Raw genomic sequence first — 16,524 nt, forward strand, 5'->3', positions numbered from 1 at the left:
AGAACAGAAATAGAAGGGGAAAATAGAATTAAAAATAGAAGAGGCAAGAAAAGGCAAGCGTGTTCAGCTGTGAGAGTAAGCAGATTAGAAGGATAAAAGGAGGAGCAGATTAACAGAGATTAACACAACTTTATTGGAATTGCCTAGTACAGATTTCCTTCTACATCCCAGCAAGGATTCCCCCCGTCCCTCCCCCAGCAGGCACAAGCCCTGGCCTTGCACAATTTAACACAGCACAAGTTTCCAGCAGCCCCCCGTGAGCCCCCACCACCCCCTTGCTCTCAGGGAGCCCCCTGCCCTTCACCACAGCAGGATGGGAAGGAGAACAGCCCATGCCAGCCCAGCTCAGCCTTCCAACAGCAGAGGAGAAGCCATCGAGCTCAGAAATGCCCCAGAAGACCAGGCCAGGGGGCTGGGTGGGCTCCAAGGCCAACACCAGCATTTCCAGGGGCTGTCTCGGGAAGGAAAGCGGGGTCAGCCTCAGGACAGGGTCCCACCCGGTACCTGCTCTGGAACCAGGACACCCCAACCAGCTCTTCCCAAGAAAAGGTAAGCCCAGCTCCCAGCTCACCTCCTGCTCCCCTGACAGGCTGCAGCACCTTCCCTTGGCCACGTCCCACTCCAGGCTGGCCCCTGGACACCGTGCTGGCCACGCTGCTGGCCCAACCGAGCAGGGGACCAAGGCAGCTTTTCCACCGGGCTCCAGAGGCAGCGGGGAGGAGGTGCAGGCACAGGGGAGGGTTCCTGGGGTGAAACAAGCCCCAGCTGGGCAGTGACCAGCCTGCAGAACCAGCCCCTGCTGTGCAGGACCCCCTCCCACCCACACAGCTGCTGGGGCTCACAGCATCCCCCGGGGGCTGGCCAAGGCTCCCGAGTGTGCTGTCACGCCTGTGCCCTGTCCCCAACAGCCCCTCAGCAGCTGAAACCTGGCCCATGAAGAGATGCTGTCTGGGGAAGGGCTGAGCAGGACAGAGAACTCCCTGTGAGCGCCAACACAAGGGCAGAGAACCTACACCTGCACCGGGAGCTACGTATCGGGGGCAGGTTCAGTCACCGCGGCCCCAAATGTCTCTGGGGCACAGAACAGACGAAGAGGAGGGACGGTGCAGGCCACAGGTGGCTGCCGTGGCTACTGCTTCTCCTGCTTCTGCTGCTGGTACCTCCTGAAGTGGGTCTGGATGGTGATGGCTGCCCTCTCAGAAGGGTCCATGACCTTGCTCTCCTTTCTGGCAGCAGGGATCACGTCACCTGGGGGGGGCAACAGAGCATCATAGTGAGCACGGAGCGAGCCAGCAGCCCTGAACAGGCTCCAAGGAGCAGGGCAGGGCTCTGGCATCACCCCCACGGGGTCAGTGGCCTCCCCATCCCTCAGACGGGACAGCTGTCCTGGCTGCAGAGCTCACAGCATGACACCACAGCTCCACCGGCTCGCAGGGACACCTCCAGGGCAGAAGGAGCAGGGAAGGGGAGGCAAAGCACAGCCCAGCCTCCCTGGCAGCGCTAAGCCCTCAATTTACACAGCTCCGCTCCCCGAAGGCCGCAGCTTCCCCACGTTTAATCAGCACGTATGATGCTCACTTACTTTCGCACACACAAATAAGATTAGAAAAAAAGCCCGGCCCCGCGCAGCAATAAAGCTCTCACGCTGACAAATGGGAGCCCTCCCCGCTCCCACTTAATGTGGCATTAGGGAAGTATTGTGAAATTCAACAGGAACTGCATCAAAGCCACTCAGCAGTGCTCCTCTAAGCCGGTGTGTCACTGCTGAGCACCCCCCGAGCAGCCATCAGCGATCCTGGGCCAGATGCTGCTGCAGAAACTCACCGCTGCCACCTGAACACATTCCCCTTCGCGCAGCAAAAAGATAAATAAGAGGAGGGAGCGGGCTCCCCTTGTCCTGCTCCACAAGACGCTGCCAGCTGTGAATCCTGCCCAAGGACAGGCACTGCCGGGCACGGGCAGGGCGAGCCCCTGGTGCAGCTCTGGCTCAAACTCACCTCAAACCCAGCCCCTGGCAGCCCCAGACCCGCAGCTGTCTGGAGTGAAAGCCCCAGGCTGGGCAGAGCTCCTGGGCCACGAGCAGGGCTGGCACCCCCAGCCCCCACCGCCCGTTATCCGCTTGGCACCCAGAATAGAACGGCTCCAATCCTCTTTGCTGAGCACTGCACAGCCTCGGACACGAGACCAGAGGGAGGAGGGCAGGGAATTCCAGGTGGTTTTCCCAGAACAAGGAGAAGGGACAGCACGACCCCACCCGAGTCAGTGGAGCAGGTTTTCTGGGAAGAGGGGAGCGGGGTTCTGCACAGACACACGTGTGGGGTTCTGTATTCAGCCCTGCAGCACCGGCACCTCCACTGACACGTCAACAAATATCACCAAATACCCCTTAATAATGTCACAGGCACATTTGTGGAAGGAGGGAGGCCAAGAAGGATGCAGATACTGCAATGCCCTGCTCTTCTGCTGCATCCAGTCCCAGCCACGAGTTCCACTCACTGCTTGTGTTGAATGGGTTTTTTTTGCTGCCCCCCTGCCTGTTCCACACTCACCTTTCTCTTCAGAAAGCGAGTAGATGCTGTTGTGCCGGGAGTTCCTGCCTCTCTAGAAAGTGAGAGAAATAAAATAGAAGTTAGTTCTGCAGCCCCTTTCAGGCCAGACGAGAACCTTTCCATTCTCCACTCCCTTTAAGAAATTGGAACATTCTTACTGTTGTTCCTTTAAAGAGTACTGATTAATTAATCTGCATTTATGAAAAGACCTCCAAGGAGAGGCAGGAAATAGCTTTGCACCCAAACTCAGAGCTGTGAGATGCTCCAGTCCATGGACGGATGTTGGCACAGGCTATCCTCACTGGATCTGCATTTCAAACCAGCCCCCACACCACGAACCTGCAGCTCCCGGGCTGCCAGGTCTTCCAGGGGATATTTCCATTTCTAAAAATAAGCTTGAATTTGTCTACAAATACCTCTCCAGCATTTCCCAGCTCACCCTGCCTTCCTGGCATTACATCTCCCCCTTGCCTGCACCTCCAGGCTGCCTGGCTCACAGCTGCCCTTGCAGCAGCACCACCATCCCCTGAGCCAGCTGCCCTGGCACTGCCAGCAGCCTCACCTCTCTGTGCTGGCACTGCCAGGAGCTTCACCTCTCTGCCCTGGCACTGCCAGCAGCCTCACCTCTCTGTGCTGGCACTGCCAGGAGCTTCACCTCTCTGTGCTGGCACTGCCAGCAGCCTCACCTCGCTGTCCCGGCTGGTGCGGCGGCTCTGGGACACGCACTGGATCTGCCAGGGCAGGGGCTGGTACACCAGGTAAGGCAGGGGCTCCTCACGGAACAGGTTGGTCCCCAGCTGCACACGGGGAAGGTTTTTCAGTAGAAGAGGAACAGAAAGAGCTGCTCAATCACCACCAGAGATCACGACCCTCCCCTGCCACTCACACCGACCCCACGGAGCTCCCAGCCCTCCTGCCCAGGGCGGTTTAGGGGGCAGAGAAGCCATTCCTAGCAGGGCAAGCAGAAGCTGCTGCCTCCTGTCCCTGCCCCAGCAGAGAGCAGCCCCAGCAGGAGAGAACGGCACCGCAGCACCCAACGCTCCCTGCTGCCCGACTCACCTGTCTGACCACCCTCACCACAAAGAACAGCGCTGTCATCAGGGTGCCCAGCATGGCCCGGCTGTGCAGCCTCGGCTCCGGCAGCAGCACGTCGGGATCTCCAAAGAGCCAGGACTGAGATGTCCCTCCCTGGGCAGGCAGAGGTCAAGCCCCTTAAGGAGCTTACAGCCCCTGCTCGGCTTGGTGAAGTAATAGGGCACTGCCCTTTTGCTCTTGTAATCGCAGAGTTCCTCCAACAGACACGGAGCTGGCATTCCAGGAGAGGCAAATCCTCTGCTCCCCGCACCCAGGCACGGCAGGGAGCAGAGACAGAGCACAGCCCGGCCTGGGGTCACACCTGCCCCGTGGGACACATCCCAGCAGGATCCCAGACATTTGGGATGTCTCTGAGCCACCCTGAACGGCTCAGCAGAGGGGCAGGGGACTTGTCCGCAGCAATGCCTGCCTGGACAGCGTGTGCTGCCACCAGAGCTCCTCCAGCAGCTCTCACCCAGCGCTCCAGAGGGCAAAGACACAGCAGTGCAGCTCAGGCACAGCGGGAAGTGGGGCAAAAAAAAAGCCTGGTGGTGGTTTGTTTTCTTTTTAAGGACAAAACCACCAGCCTCCACTTGCGCACAAGCAGCTGATGCACACCCTGCTCCCCCAGAGCCTCTCCAGCTCCCACAGGCTGCTGGAAGGAGGCGAGCAGGGGATGGGAACAAGTCACGGGAAGAGAAGAGCACGTCACCAGCCCTCCCTAATTCCTGGTGAGAGCGTTACTCAGCCATCCCAGCAGCACCCAGCACGCTGCTGGGGCAATTCCTGGCTGCTCCAAACCCATGGGAAATCAGCAGCCACAGCCAATCTACAGAGAGACATCTTCAACAGATCCCAGGCTGCCAGAGCAACACCTGGTTTGCATTCTGGAGTTTTGGTTTTTAGCTTTCTTCTCTCCGCCTCTGCATTTGCTACCCTGTCCAGGTACTTAAAAGGATAATGGCAACAAAGCCACAGTGAGCTGAAGTGGTCTTGGGAACTGCCAGGAATGACCTTGACAAGACAAAACATGAGAGAGCCCAGAGACGAGGGGAGATGTGAGAGGTAAGTACAGCTGGATATCCAGCTACCACAGAAGAGTGACAACCACCACCATCATACAAAACAGGCTCATGTTGATTTAATTTATACAAAACCAGATACAGCTGCTGTCTCGGGTTTTAACAGGAAAAAGGAGCGCGTTTCAAACCAAGGTATTGTTAAAAAAACTGGCATTTCTCTGCACTGCTAATGCACGCTTCTCCCAAAACACAGAACGGACTCGGTGATATGGCTTTGGCCACAGCAACCACAGCTGTGGGATCCCTTCTAAAACCCCTGACTGGAAGGATTGCCACATGTCCCCTGAGTATCCAGCAAGCTAAAAGCAAAATCCCTGCAGGAAGGGGTTTGTGCACCCCAACAGCAGATGGGATACCCGTGCTCTGATCCCCCCTTCCCCGGGAAGGAATAAGGCCGGTGGAGTAATTACAAAAAAATTCTAGAAAAATAAGCAAGCAAAAATAAAATACATACATTCTTAAGAGTCTTGAAATGATGTTCAACAAAAATATATTTCTATTGGCGTGTAAACATCCCGGTGCCAGGCTCACGGCGTGGGCCAGCACACGGCACCCAGGGAGCAGAGCAGGGGGGCTCTGCCTCCTCCCCCCTGCCCACCCTCACCCACCCGGGGGGCTCACGCAGCACGGGGGGCGTGGGGCAGCATCTTCAGAGCCCCCCCCCAGCAGCTGTCTCAGGAGAGTGGCTTTGAAGATGGTTTCTCACAGATGGGCTCCCTTGAAGTGCAGCGTCCTCGTCAGCCAGAGCGGGCGAGCGGCTCGGCAGCTCTTTAAAGCATGAAATATTTAGAGTCAGCTCGGAGGAAATACTGACAAAGACAACCAAATACCACATCCCCCACGAAAGCCTGACTCCTCCCCGCTGGGTGGAGTGAAACCTCTCCCAATTCCAAGCACCCCAGCAGGCTGGGATCCCCTCTGGACCTGGCCTTTCCAGAGGAGCGTCGCAGCGCCTGGTGAGCAAAGCCAGGAGCCATCAGTCACAGCTGAGCTCCGGGAGCTGCTCATCCCAACTCCTCGGGCACTCTCCAGGCTTCCCACGTCCCTGCTCTCCCAGGAGGAGCAGCAGGACCGGGCTCCAGGACTTGTGGAAAGAGATCCCAGCTGCTGAGCCGGGCTCTGGATCCCGCTCCCCAGGGCACGGAAGGACGCAGGTGGGGCTGTCAGCCGTGCCTGCACCAGACCCTCGCCGCGTCCCCCCGCTGCCACATCCGCGACGGGGCACAGAGCTGCAGCAGCTGCTCTGCTGCACAGCTCTGGCCAGCCTGGCGGGAGGGGAGCGGGGAGGGCTCGTCCAGGTCTTGCCTCAGTTCCGATTGCTTCCACCCCAGATAAGCAGAACGCTCCCCAAGAGGCGGGATGTGCCATTCCCGGATTTGATCCCCAGACTGCGCAGCCATTCCGCTGCTCCCACGTGCCAGAGGCCAACTGCCACGGCCCACCTGCCACCAAGCATTTGCTGGGCACCAGGGCAGGCTCGTTTCCTGACACATTTCCTCCAGCAGAGCCTCGGCTGGATCCACATGCTCCCCCCTGACCAGTTACTCAAAGTCCTCCGTGATTCACAGCTCTGCCTCGCCATCGCTGGAATACTAATGAGGGAAATGTTGATTTATTGAAGCCCTGATATGTCACCGCTGGATTAAACAGTCTATAAAGTATATTTGGACACATTACAGGATTAGAAGAATCCACCTGGGAAGTTCTCTTCCTCCTTCCTCCACTCTCTCGCAAAAACACCCAGTTTCAAGGACGTGGCACACGCACGGTGGAGGTGCCTGGGTGGGCATCACCAAAACCCAGCCCACGGCGGAGAGACTGCACGGGCCCCCCCCACCATCCCTGCAGAGAAAAACCCCACCTTTCAGTAGTGGTACACCTTGATGTCTCTGTTTTCATCCAGCCCCAGCTGGAGGAGGCTGGCGCTGCTGCCTGGGGGCTTCTGTGCCTGCAGGGAGAGAGGTCTGAGAGCTGGGTGAAGGAAAAGCCTGGCTGGCAGCAGGAATCAGCACAGACAGGTACCGGGTACTGAGCCAGCCCGGTGCACACAGGCTGCATGGAGCCTGCTGCACCCCAGTCAAATGGAATTAGAGGGGGATTAGGGAATTCAGAGACACACCGTGCTCGGGACAGCACAGAGACCGCGGGGATCTGCTGCTGATACCAGGGCACACCGAGGAGACACCGACAGCCCCAGCACTAGGCTGGTCACACACAGCCTGGGAGCACCCCTGCTCACAGCACAGAGAGGTCTCGCTCTCTGCATCCAGCCCCTTGCTGCAAGATTGCTCAAAACAGAGCTGGAGAGAGCTCCAGGGGGAGCCCAGCTCTCCCTGCCCCACCACGTGCCCAATCCTCACATCTCCAGCTGCCCTCACCTCCTCCCAGGCTGCTCAGCCCGTGGCCAAGGGCTCCATCCAGAAGCAGCCCTGCAAAGCCAGACCCCCTTTGCACACCCCATCCTCAGTTCTGCACTACTTGGTCCGTACTTTTAAATCCTCACGTTCCCAGCTCAAACCTCTCCTTTACAGATGAGCAGCGTCACTAAAGAGCATCACAACACAGCCAGGGAAAGGAAGGGAAACCCTCAGTCAAGTAGAGCCTGGAGAGCAGCACACAGGTCCCTCCTGCTCCACACCACACTCCTCTGCAGAACCAGGCACTGCAATAGAGGCCAAGGCCTCGAAATTGCTGCTCAGTTCTTCGTTTCACACCCCTCCTGCCTTCTGGGGAAAGACCAGACCCAGGAAAAAGATACACTTTGGAATCCTTCTTGACGTCTTTCAGCCATTTCTTGTTGCTCTCAATCATCTCCTCAATATTCTTTGTCTCCGGCTCACTGAGCTTGGAGTGCTGGAAGAGCCGGATTTGTTCACTGTGGCAGCGAGAGAGAGAGGGGGGATAAGTGGGGGAAAAAAAGAAGTCTGGGAAGAAATTATCCCAGAGATGAGAAAGTGATGGGCTGCTGAAGAAAAAAAAAAAACACCTCCTCTAATATATATCCTGATACTTCACCCTTCCTCCTTAATTAGTTCATAGCAATTATCAAACTGTCATCTACTAGTTACGCGATGAGTGACCTAATAAACCCCCGCAGAGAAACAACAGAAGCCCAAAAACAGCTCAAGGGAGAGGGTCCTTACCCTGCAGGGACATATCCCAGCTCGCTGACCAGCGGCCCAGGAGTCCCAGCGAGCGACGAGAGCCCACCTGGAAAACAGACACTGAGCACAGACCCCACAAAGCCCACGGATCTGGGGGGCTGTGCTGTCCTGCACCACGGACACCGAGGAAACGGGGAGATCCCTGCGTGCCACTGGAGGAGGCTCCCAGGGCAGAGGGCTGGCTCCTCCTTCGCTGCCTCCCTGGGTGTGTATTGAAGAGCAGGATGACGGGATCGGGCACACGCTCATCCCTGATCCCCCTCCCTAGCAGCAGCACCAGTGCACCCAGCACTGGAAGCGTGAGACGGAATCGGAAGTTGCAGGTGGAATAAGGCCAGGAGACTCACCTGGGAAATACCTGCGCCATTTCTCTGTCAGCATGCTGTCCACTGACTGCCCTGAGACGGAATGACCAGAGCTGAGCCCGTTGCTCCGGGCCCACTGGTCCAGGGGGGACGCCCTGGGGGGGTTCCCCAGGGACCTGCTTCCCCCCAGGCCCCCCAAGGAGGGATATGTGGGAAGAGGGATGCCCTCGTGGAGTGTGGAGGTGCGGAGAGGAGGCTGGTGATGGCTCAGGGAGTCCAGGAGCCCCAGGACCCCGTTGAGCTCACTGGTGATGCTCTGCACGGAGTCCCTCAGGTGCTGGATCTTGTCCTGCTGGAGGGGAGGCCAGAGATCCATTCTCAAGTCAGCTGGAGGAAGAAAGGGGAAGAAAGGGATCACAGACAAGCCCTAACAAAAGCAGCCTTGTGCAAGCAAGCAACTCAACCCTCCTATCTGCCTGCCCTTCTTCCCCCAGCACAACTCCAGCTACAGGCAAGCAAAGCCCAAGAAAAAGCACGAGCAGCAGAAGAGCAATACAGATCTGCAGGAGCTGAGAGAAATCAGAGAGATTTTATAATCCACAGAGATTTAAAAGGCAGTTTCCCCCACAGATCCCATCCCTCTTATCTGCCACTGCAGGTTTTGCAATCAGGTGTGGTACAGAGAGCAGTCCCAGACCTGCCTGGGACACAACTGGGCACAAATGAGAGCAGGGACATCCGAGAGGTGAGAGGGAAAGGCAGAACAGGCCTAGAGCCTCACTCACATCTAAACTGGCCCAGATTCACACTGGACGTGCTGGTTGTGTCCTCAGAGGTGCTCAGATCAAAAGTCACCACCTTCTTGCACGCAGAACTCCTCAGTGTGTCTTCATCTGAGAGCTGGTCAGGAGGAGGAAAACAACGCCTGTAAAACTCCCTGTATCATCCCGGAACATAAAAGCGACTGGAAATCTGCCTCCAGCTTGTCTACAGAGCTGGACGGCACCCAGGCACGGGTCAAGTGAAGGCAAACTTGTCTGGAGCCCCTGACAGCAAAGTCTGAATGTCCAGGGACTGCTTTGGCTCTGGAAGTGCAGGAGGCCAAACCCAGCAGCCCCGTGAAGCAGCCCCTGCAGCAGGAGTCAGCGAGGTTTGTGCTGTGAATAACCCCACGCCTCCCGCGGGGCTGCCTTCTCTGCGCCCAGGGCAAGAGTTTGACCATCAAAGGTCTGGCTCTCTTGCATCTGCTGCTGCCCTGCCCGAGGCCACGTGGTGCCAGGCAGAGCCAAACATTCCAAGGCTGGCCTTGGTCAGCAGAGCAGGCTCCATCCCAGCTCACGTGAGGTGACCTGCCCTTGTTGTCTCCAGGCTCAGCCCCCGCAGCTTTTCCAAGCTGCTCTCTGCAGCCGCACACTCGGCAGTCTGGTGCTCTCGCAGAAAGCGGATCCAAAATCCAGCTCTGCTGGCAAACACCAGACCTTGGCCACCAGCTGAGCAGCCCTGACAGGGACCACGAGCCCCTCACAGACCCCTGCCTGGGGGAGGAGCCGAGAGCTCTGGGCAGGGGGAATTGGCTGGGCAGGGATGCTGGAGTTTACCTCCTCCAGCAGCGAGGACTCCAGCTGGCTGAGCTTCTCCTCCTCCTTCTTCAGCAGCACCTGTCCTTTCTGCATGGCTGACTTCATCTTGTCCAACTCCTTTGTCGCCTGCACGGGCCAACAGCCATGCCAGGGAGGGGAACCAAACAGCAACGACAGGAAATAACCCAGGTCAGCAGCTGGGGTGATCTTCATCGCCCCATCCTGCTCAGGAATTGCTGCTGGAGGGAAATGGCCCCCACGTCCCCGAGCCTGTGGGACTGCGTGTACAGCGAGCAGAGCGCATGGCCCAAAGCAGGCTCAGCCCAAGGAAAAGGAGCCTTCACTTCCAAACCCACGCCCAGGAGGGTCACAGCAAGCCCGCATCCACGGCATCACGGCAGAGCCGGGACCCGACGCCGGGAATCCCGCGCCACACCAACGCCCCGGCACGGGCAGCGCCCAGGCCTCACCTCCTCCAGGTTCCAGTTCATTCTCTGCAGGAGCTGGGAGCTCTCGGGCTCCTGCACGGCCTCCTGGGCCCTGCGCAGCTCCTGGCGCCACTGCAGGCTGGCAGCCCTCAGCGCCGCGCGCCGCTGGCGCGGGGAGCGGCTCTGGCGCAGCAGGAACTCCTTGGCGCTCCTCAAGGACTGCCCCTCGGCAGAGACGGAGCTCCGGACGCTGCGGGGAACAGGCAGGGCTGTCCTGGCCGCCCTCCTCGCACGGCACCCCCGAAAACGGGCGCACACCCGAGCTGGAAGCTCGGCGCGGGAAAGCAGAGCGGGAAGTTTTCCCGGCGCAGGGACGCTCACCGATCGAAGCGGAGCTCGGCCTCCTCGGGGCTGGGAGAGGCTGGGGAAGGCTCTCTGGACGAATGCTGAGAGGGTGACACGTGGCAAAAAATTAAGACACATGTTGGGGAAACAGAAGCCCGGGGTCCCCCAAGGATCCAGCGAGGAGCAAAAGCTTGGAATGACATCAGCGTGGCACTGCCCAGACCCACACACGGACCAGGGGTGCTCCTGATGTGACTGCTGAAGGCAACAAAGATGTTCCACCCCGACACAAGCCCTGCTTTTGATTTGAGTATCCCACACTCCTCTCCACCCACTGATAATAGGCAGACCTCTGCAAACACTACTGAACACAGCAGCAAAGAGAAATCCATCTCTGCATCTCAAATGATTTCACAGGGAAGGAACAAATGCCGGGATTTTCAAGGGAGTTTCAGCCTCAGATCTTGCAAGGCAAACACCTTCACAGGCTGCTTTACTCACAGCTTGAGGAGTTCCTCTCAGGTCTTCGACACGGAGATCATCTTTCTTTCTTGGAGGTTCCACACTTTCCTCTGCCTCCAGTTCTTTCAGAGCCTCCTGCTTGCTCCTGATTGCTTCCTCCAGCTCTCTGCCACAGGCAAAAAGCAACAGCAGAGGCACTTGATTAGCCTGCAGTGGTGTCCAGAGTGACCTCCGGGGCCACAGGGGTGCGAGGCAACACCAGCCCTGGCCCTGTGGTGTCATTACACCGAGTGTAAGCCCTGGCTGGGCAGGGGAGCTGCTCCCCAGCCCTCCTCAGCAGCTCAGCCACCTCAGGAAAAGCTCTCTGCACTTCAGTGCCCCTCTCACTGCGCCCCATTAACCTCCCCAGGCAGGAGAGTGAGAGACAAACAGACCCAACACACAGAGGTGAAGGAGCAAATCCCAATTCACACCCCGAGGTAATAAAAAACCTGGAACCAGCCCCCAGCAGCTCTGTGCCCTCCATGGGCACCTCAGGATTCCAAAGGAACACAGAGCTCAGAGCTCAGGGCGAGGCTCAGGCTAGGTTAGAGAGGTTTGTCAGGGGCACAGGGCGGGTTTTCTGGTAGCAGAGGAAATGTCTCACACACACCCGATGCGTTTCTGCAGCCTCTGGCTCTGGCTCTGCAGCAAATCCACCTGGGCCTCCAGCTCAGCCTTCTGGTCCTGCAGCTCCTCCAGGGTCTTCCGCAGCTGCTGGACAGACTCCAGGAGGCTGGAATGCTCCTTCCTGCTCTCCTCCAGGCACAGCTGAGAGGCTAGAGCAGCTTCCTGGAGGAAAACCAGAAATTCCCTCACAGACATTTCCCCAAGAGCGAAACGAGGGGCACACGGCTCACAGGGCCCCGGAGCTACACAACCACACACCAGCCCTGGCAGAACAGGACCGGCTCCTCTCTTTGGGGAGCTCAGAAGTAACTGCAGCCCCAGTTCGAAGGTGCTGCCCTCAGCCCCAGGGCAGCACAGCCCCTCCCCAGAGCCCAGGTGTCCGTACATCTCTCTGGAGCTGCATCTGTCTGTCCTCGTCCAGCAGCAGCTGCCTCCTCTTCTGCAGGGTCTCCTCCTGTGACATGGGAGAAGGCAGGGGAGTGTCAGAGCCAGGGCACAGCACCTCAGGCCTGAGTCTCAAGACCAAAATACAGAAGGAGTGTTGCGTTGTCGGATTTGCTTTATGAGCCCTCTCGCTGCCCCCAAAGCACCGAGCAAACGCAGAGCTCGGACTTCCACAGCAACCAGCACTGCTCAGCCCTGCTCTGACTCGTGACAAAGTTTTAGCTCAGTGGGATGGCAGCAGAAGCCCTGGCTGAGCTCTTCTGAGCAGCTCCCCGTGAGGAAGCAGCCAAAGGACTGGCACAGCTCAGGGAAGCTCTGCGAGCCCAACAGCCCTCACCTGGCTGAGCAGCTGCTCTGATCTGGCCTGGATGTTCCTCATGCGGGTCTCGAGCTCGTTCTCTGAATCCTGGAGCTTCCTTTCCTGCACGGGGAGCCGAGTCAAAGAGAAAGGCACGAGCTCCTCCCTCCCCAGGAAAACACCGACGGGGAAGCGTGACCTGCCCCCTGTGTCTGCCACCCTGGGCCGTGCAGGGGGACAGGGGGACAAGGTGTGGGGGCTCCAGGCCACCCCTCAGGAGTGCCGAGGGCCAGGGGCAGAGCCTGCTGCTCACCTTCTCCCTGTGCCTCTGCTGCAGGGCGCTCAGCCTCCCCTCCAGCTCTGCCTGCAGCTCCTTCAGCTCGGCGTCGTGGAGCAGCCGCAGCCGCGCGGCCTCGCTCCGCAGCCCCTCCAGCAGCTCCGACCTCTGCTTCCGCTCCTGCCCGGCCAGGGGGACGGGGATACACCTCTATGAGGCACTGGGCTCTCCGAAATGCAGCACAAACACACAGCACTCGCTGCAAATGCAGCACACCTCCCCTCCCCGCCGGCCGTACCTCCTCCTGGTACTGCTCCTGCACCCGCGCCAGCGCCTCCCGGTGCTCCTCCCGCATCCTCTCCATCCTCCTCTCGTGCTCCTTTTCCACTTCCCGCCGTTTGTTGCTCATCAGCTCGCTGAGCTGCAGGGGTGGCAGAGAAAGAGCTTTCTCTGAACTGTGGCACCACCCACGAGTGGCCTCCCAAAAATCAGCCAAGAGCGGGATCAGGGATCGGGGAGCGCAAAGCCCTCACCCCGGACGGGTGAGGTGCTCAGGGATGTCCTGCCCCCTGAGGCACCCCTGTCACTGGGCTGGGGGCCTGGGCTCTCAGAGCTCACCCCACACCTGAGGAGAGAGCGCGAAGAAGCCTCAGCACAGAACCCGCACTCACCTCACGCTCGTATTCCTTCACTTTAAGGGCTTTTTCCTGCACTTTCTGATCTGCTCTCTGCAGCTCCTCACGCAGCGGGGCCTCCTGGCTGCTCTGTGCCTCTGCCAGCTGGGCTTGCAGGCTGGAAATGGCCTGCCAGGGAAGCCACCCACAGACACTCGTCAGCCTTTTCCACGGGATCCATCCCATGCCCTCCGCAGCACGGCACAGCCTCACCACCCCCTGCCTGGAGCACGGCCAGACGCTGAGCCAGGGAGGGGAGAAAGAATGAATGCCACCCTCCCCGTCACCTTTGGTGAGTTAAAAATAACAATTTACATCCTCAGCACACCATGCTCACCTCACGGTGCTTCTCTTCTGCTGCAGACTTCAGCTGCTGGAGCTCACTGGCAAACTGTTCTTGCAGCTCGTCTGCTGCCTACGGGAACAGAGCAAAACAGAGCAAAACCCCTGCGTGTGGGGACAAGGTGCACTTGCAATAAATTCTATCCAAAATCACCAATAGGCACAGCAATAACCCCCCCCCTTCCAAACGGGGTCACTACAAGCTGCCTTTGCTCTCTCTGTGCTTTCCCTCCCAGGGGATCTCCGTGAATCCCTGTCACGCTGTGCTGGAGGGATTGGAAACTGTCCCATGGAAGGGCTCCCCAGGCCCCCGCAGGAGTAAAGCAGCAGCCAAAGAGGCGTTGGGAGCTGATGGAGGAGCTCAGTTTAGTTCTGATCTGATAACAGGGCTCTGTTCAGCTTGGGGAGACACACAGTGATCCTTATCTTGTCTTCAGATGCCGAGTGGCCACTGAAATAACTGTTAGTTAATCACCGCTGTAATAACAACTGGGGGAGCTCTCCTGCCCACCCACCCGTGCCTCCAACAGCCCGGCTGGCATCTTCCCTGATGTCCCTAAAGCTCTGCAGGTGTGAGTTTGCACTGCCAGGCCAGCTAGGTGAGCAGGAATGGATCAATAAGGATCTCACCTCCTTCTTCTCCCTGTCCAGCCTCTCCCTGAGCTCGCTCAGGAACTGCTCCTTCTCCCGTTCCAGCTCGCTCATCGCCTTCTGCTGGCCTTCCTCCACTGCCAGCTTCATTTCCTCCAAGGCAAGCTGCTGCTTCCTCTCCAGGCTCTCCTTTTCCTCCAGCTGCTGGGATTCCCACTTTTCCCTGAGCTTCTGCAGCGTGGCCTCCTGCTCTGCCCTGGTGGGTTTGGAACAGAAATCGGCACTCGGGGCAGGGAGCCTCAGGACACCCTTAGGCTCAGGACATCCCTCGGAGCAGCTGCTGGGGATGTGCCCGACCCTTCCCTCCCAAACCAGCACTCCACACCCCAGCAATGGCAGCAGAACCTCTCACCTCATCCTCTCCTCCTCTGCCTCGATCTCGGAGGCGATTTGGGCTCGCAGCTTTTCGAGTCTCTCAGCTTTCTCCTCTCTGACAAGCAACTCCTCCTCTCCCTGCTCGGATTTTGCCAAATCTTCTTCTGGAGTGCTGAGACAGAAAATAAAGAGGAAGAAAACAGGTTCAGGAGGCTTCAGCATCCCCCAGTCACCCCTGCAAGGGCTTCAGCTCAGCTGGGGATCTCCCTGGCTGTGGGGACTCATTCATTTCCCCCACACGCCCCTGCAGGACCTGCTGCTGGCACGGGAGCCCCAGCATCAAACCTGAGCAGTGTGGGGTTAAAACTTGCTAAATCATCACAGTTTACACTTCTTTGGGTTTGCTTTTTTGTGTGGTTTTTTTCTTTTTTCTTCAGGAAAGTGAAATCAACTCTCATTAAATGGATGCAGGCTCCCAGGCAAGGTACCTGGATGCATTAGCACATTTGCAAGCTCCATATTTCCATATTATACCTTTTGCTACATTTTTTTTTTCCCCCCCCTTCAGGTGCCATTTCTGCATCTTCCTTCACAGCCAGACCGCATCCCCACGATGTTTCATGTCAGGATGCTGTTTCTGGCTGCTCAGAGCAAGCACCAAGTCCAGCAAGATAATACAGAAGCCTCAAGAGGAGAATTCCTCCAGGGAAAGGACACGGCTCCCAGCGCTGCCCCACCCCTGCACTGCTCTCAGATCCTGCTGCTGGAAGCTTCATCTGGAAGCCCCTCTGTAAAGCATCCCCTGTCAGAACTCCAGATAGATCCTCTGGGGTAACCTCATCTCCTCTAATGCTCCCACTTCCAGTCCTGTTCCCACCATTTAGCCCAGGATCCGAACACCTGCCAGGTGGGAGAGCTCCAAGCGCCCAGCTGGAAACTCCTCCCGGGTTAACCGTGCCCGACAGCTCTGTGTGTGTGTGTGGGATCACAGCTCACGCTGCAGGATGCTCCCCTGCCACTCCTGGCAGGCTGGCACAGCCCTTCCCGGAGCTGCCAGTGGGGCACTGGCCACCCCAGGCTTTGCAGATCCTCCTGCACAGAACTGTCTGTGCCAAAGACCCTCCTCCTCCTCCTCCTCCTCCTCGTCCCTGAGAGCCCCGATCCTGCTCCTTTCCCCAGCTCTGCAGAGCAGCACCACTTCCCCGGTGGTGGCTGCAGCAGCACCAGTCTGTGGCCAGCAGCAACGAAATCCCACCTTGGAAAGGCTTGGAGGAGCTGGAGTAAAAAAGGAAAGTACCTGAGGGGTTTTTCTTTTTGCTGATGAAGCTTTTCGCCTTCCTCCTCCTCCTCCTGCCTCATCTCCTCCTGGAATTGCTGAATTTTCTCCTCCTTTGCTTGAAATAAATGTATTTCCTCTTGCTCCAGCCCCATCTCCACCTCCTCAACTATTTCCTCCAGGGATTCTTCATTAGGCTGGTTCAAGGACTGCTCGATTTCCTCCTCAGGTTGCCTACCAAGGAGAAAAATCTCCTTTGGCAAAAGGGTGACAGAAAACAGAGGGGCATAAAAGGAACAGGAACCTCCTGCACAGAGCACCAAGTCCAAACCAAAAATCTTGAGCCACCTAAGCACCATCCAGAAGCTCCGCTGCTGACCTCAGGTGGATCCTGAAGGTCCCTGGGGGATCCTCTTGGTGACTCCCAGAGACTCTCCAACTGAGCCCAGCCCCAGCTGCATTCCCGGCCTAAATAAATCTGATTTTGGCCCACCAGAGCTCACCTTGTGAGGTCAATAAAACCTCTCCTGATGAAAAGCCCTGGCCAGGCTGCCAGGCACAGGAGCAGATGCCATCAGTACCTGCTCCC

The 16,524-nt window shown here is 58.1% G+C and overlaps 1 protein-coding gene across 6 annotated transcripts in view; it reads right to left on the minus strand.

Moving 5' to 3' along the window:
* Nucleotides 1-4,798: 4,798 nt before the first annotated feature.
* Nucleotides 4,799-16,524, minus strand: part of CEP164 (centrosomal protein 164) — a 28,713-nt gene continuing 16,987 nt past the window's right edge. For all 6 annotated transcript variants that reach the window (XM_058423407.1, XM_040085269.2, XM_040085266.2 and 3 more), the window contains 20 exons: nt 15,957-16,169; nt 14,697-14,831; nt 14,324-14,540; nt 13,689-13,766; nt 13,349-13,480; nt 12,976-13,098; nt 12,714-12,857; nt 12,440-12,523; nt 12,044-12,112; nt 11,642-11,820; nt 11,029-11,155; nt 10,564-10,628; nt 10,225-10,432; nt 9,773-9,880; nt 8,960-9,074; nt 8,217-8,561; nt 7,849-7,915; nt 7,464-7,580; nt 6,567-6,669; nt 4,799-5,473 (listed from right to left, as the gene is read on the minus strand). In XM_058423407.1, the coding sequence (XP_058279390.1) occupies nt 6,570-6,669; nt 7,464-7,580; nt 7,849-7,915; nt 8,217-8,561; nt 8,960-9,074; nt 9,773-9,880; nt 10,225-10,432; nt 10,564-10,628; nt 11,029-11,155; nt 11,642-11,820; nt 12,044-12,112; nt 12,440-12,523; nt 12,714-12,857; nt 12,976-13,098; nt 13,349-13,480; nt 13,689-13,766; nt 14,324-14,540; nt 14,697-14,831; nt 15,957-16,169 (2,626 nt within the window). In that variant the 3' untranslated portion in view covers nt 4,799-5,473; nt 6,567-6,569. The remainder of the gene's footprint in view (nt 5,474-6,566; nt 6,670-7,463; nt 7,581-7,848; nt 7,916-8,216; nt 8,562-8,959; nt 9,075-9,772; nt 9,881-10,224; nt 10,433-10,563; nt 10,629-11,028; nt 11,156-11,641; nt 11,821-12,043; nt 12,113-12,439; nt 12,524-12,713; nt 12,858-12,975; nt 13,099-13,348; nt 13,481-13,688; nt 13,767-14,323; nt 14,541-14,696; nt 14,832-15,956; nt 16,170-16,524) is intronic.

This window comes from Hirundo rustica, chromosome 23 (assembly GCF_015227805.2).
Source record: "Hirundo rustica isolate bHirRus1 chromosome 23, bHirRus1.pri.v3, whole genome shotgun sequence".
NCBI lineage: Eukaryota > Metazoa > Chordata > Aves > Passeriformes > Hirundinidae > Hirundo > Hirundo rustica.